Raw genomic sequence first — 2816 nt, 5'->3', positions numbered from 1 at the left:
AAACGAAAGTGTGAAAGTAGCCTAAGTTGTAACCTCCTGGACATTCGAAACATGTCAACCTGTTATGGTGGGAGGTGATGTCCACAAGATGAAACCTGTGATATGAAATTAAAAATAAATACAATGCAAGTGCAACGGTAAATTTTTCCAGTGCTGGAATTTATCCTTTCACATTTATGTGCCGAGAGCCCGCCTTGGTACACAATGAGAGAATATTTAGAATTTCTTCAATACTTCCAGTTGAGAAGGAGTACATTGTAGTGCAGAAAGCACAACATTTCTGCATGCTCTCCTGTTAAACGGCTTCTGTTCCTTTCGTAGATTGCTGAGACTTCACTAAAAACACGCTCACTAGGTACAGAGGAGGGTGGAGAGCAAAGGTATCTTCTGGCATAAGAAGCAAGGGTTTTAAAGCGTGCCTCATTTTCTTTCCACCACTCAAGTGGATTGTCCTTTCTATTGATCACTGGTTCTTTCAAATAAAGATGAAGCTCATCATCAAGGCAGATTTTTGGTATAGTTAGAGAATCCTCTACATGAGGCCCCAATAAAACGCTGAACATGGCATCAATTTGGCCATGTTTAAGCCTTTTTTCCATGTGTTTCCTTTTTGGGAATTTGTATGTTTCTGTGGCATCATCAACCTGCTCTTCCAGACTAGTAGTACTAGTAGTAGGCTCTTCCAGACTAGTAGCATCAGGCTCTTCCAGATGTGACCTTTCTAGAACCTGCACCTCCTTTTGCATATCTTCTGTCAGCCATTCTTTTGCCTTGCTCAATACATTATCAGAAGAGAAAGCATGATGTTTGAATCGAGGATCTAAAAGACATGCCAACACTACGTTTATATTCTCTTCATACTTCAAAAAACGTTTGTTGAGGCTTTCCTTCATGACCTCCCTAAGCGTTTTAATGCCTCGTGTAGTGGGCCCTTCATTCTCTTGAAGAAGCATCTTCAGCACTCTCACACATGGAATGACGGATGACACACTTGAGTCGTTATGGCTAACCTCTAGGGTCACTTCCTCTATTGGGAGGAGGGTCTGAATCAGATTTGCTACAATCTCCCACTGATCAGCATTAGGGCAGGAATATCCTCCATGTTCACCGGCGTAGATGCTAAGAGCTCGCTTCTGTTCCAGCATTCTTTGTAGCATATGGAGTGTGGAGTTCCACCGTGTTGGAACAGCCTGAATCAGGCTGTTTTGGGGCAGGCCAAGGTCTGACTGAATGCACCTCAGTCGGTGCTTGGCAATGAATGAATGGTGGAAATGACTTGCGCACTTTTTTAGCATTGCAATTATGTCGATCACAGCTCTCTGGCTTGACAGACCATCATTTACTACAAGTTGCAGGGTGTGTGCCATGCAGCTGAGATCTGACACTTCAGCAAGCTTCATTCCTTTCACCATGTTTGCTCCGCTGTCTCGAAGCACAAGCATCACTCGATCTTTGGTTATCCCCCAGTCATCAAGCATGCCTAGAAACATTTCTTTAATGTACTCGCCAGTGTGGGATCCTTGCATCACCTTTGTGTTCAACACCAACTGCCTTTTTGTCCATCCATTATCAATGAAGTGACACGTAAGACTCATTAGTGATTCTGTTGATCCAGACCAGCAGTCGGTAGTGAATGAGAGTGAATTGCCAGCGTTCTCTGGCTGTAACATTGTTTTCACTTTCTGAACCACCTTGTGATGAATCTTTGGCAGCATTTCCGTTCTGTAAAACTTTTCATTTTTCAGTGTGTACCTTGGCTCAACTATGGACATCAAGCGCTTAAAGCCAGAGTCAGACACCATTGTAAATGGCTGGTTATCCGTAACCATCATCTCTGTGATTGCTCTGTCCAGAAGTTGGGATCTTTCATCGGAATTTTGCCACTTTGTGTGTTTCTGAAATAGGTCTTTTATTTTTGGCTGGAGTAAAGTTGGTGTTTGAGATGATTCCCTTTCTTTTTCTGCGTTATTAAATAATTCAACATGATTAATTCTTAGATGGGTCCAAAGATTTGATGTATTCTTTGTTTTTGCAGTTGCAGATCCCATGCTCACATTGATTTTGCATGTGTTGCACATTGCCCGTCCTGGGGAGGGTTGACTAAAATAGTCCCAGACTATACTTTTATTTTTTCTTTGTGCATCCACCTGCATTGAAAGAAGAGGGTAACATGACTACTAGTGCTATTAGCCTTTTAGGAACAGTACAGATTAAGGAACAGCGCGCAAGAAATATGTGGAATTGAGGGGGGAGTAAAATATATATAGAACAATAAAAGCTTGTGAGGTGGAGTGTATGATGTAGTATATGAGCTGAGGTGTGTGTGTATATATATATATATATATATATAACACTGTAGTCTGTAACTGTATATGTATAATATAATGAGGTATACTATATTAAATATATATATACCTCACATATACAGTGTGTTAAACCTCATACTACATCATACACTTCTTAGGCTTCATGGCATGCACACATAGCTGTTTTGGTCCGCATCCAAGCCGCATTTTTGGCAGCTCAGATGCATACCCATTAACTTCAATGGGGCCGCAAAAGATGCAGACAGCACTCCGTGTTCTGTCCGCATCCGTTGCTACCTTCCATGGCCCCGCGAAAAAAATATATAACCTGTCCTATTGTCTGCGCTTTGCGGACAAGAATAGGCAGTTATATTAAAGGCTGAGTGTCCGTGCCGTTCCGCAAATTGCAGAACGTGCACAGACGCCATCCGTGTTTTGCGGACCACAAAACACACCAAGGTCGTGTACATGAGGCCTTATACATACCTCATATTACACATATACAGTGTA

General features: G+C 42.0%; 1 protein-coding gene across 1 annotated transcript; it reads right to left on the bottom strand.

The window, feature by feature from the left end:
• Positions 1 to 227: 227 nt before the first annotated feature.
• LOC121005740 (zinc finger BED domain-containing protein 4-like) lies at positions 228 to 2131 on the bottom strand. The gene is made up of 2 exons (XM_040438509.1): positions 735 to 2131; positions 228 to 644 (listed from the first exon to the last, which is right to left on the bottom strand). Exons 1-2 carry the CDS (start codon positions 2076 to 2078, stop codon positions 228 to 230), a joined length of 1761 nt encoding a protein of 586 aa, XP_040294443.1. The 5' UTR covers positions 2079 to 2131.
• Between the last annotated feature and the right edge of the window lie 685 nt (positions 2132 to 2816).

This window comes from Bufo bufo, chromosome 6 (genome assembly GCF_905171765.1).
Source record: "Bufo bufo chromosome 6, aBufBuf1.1, whole genome shotgun sequence".
NCBI lineage: Eukaryota > Metazoa > Chordata > Amphibia > Anura > Bufonidae > Bufo > Bufo bufo.
This window is presented reverse-complemented; position numbering and strand designations above follow the sequence as displayed.

What these genes read in the sequence shown, in the direction of transcription:
- LOC121005740 (XM_040438509.1), bottom strand. Translation starts at nt 2,078, where the DNA reads ATGTGCAACACATGCAAAATCAATGTGAGCATGGGATCTGCAACTGCA. An exon ending in CAGAAGATATGCAAAAGGAG is followed by an intron (nt 645 to 734) that starts GTGCAGGTTCTA and finishes CTGGAAGAGCAG; the next exon opens with GTTGATGATGCCACAGAAAC.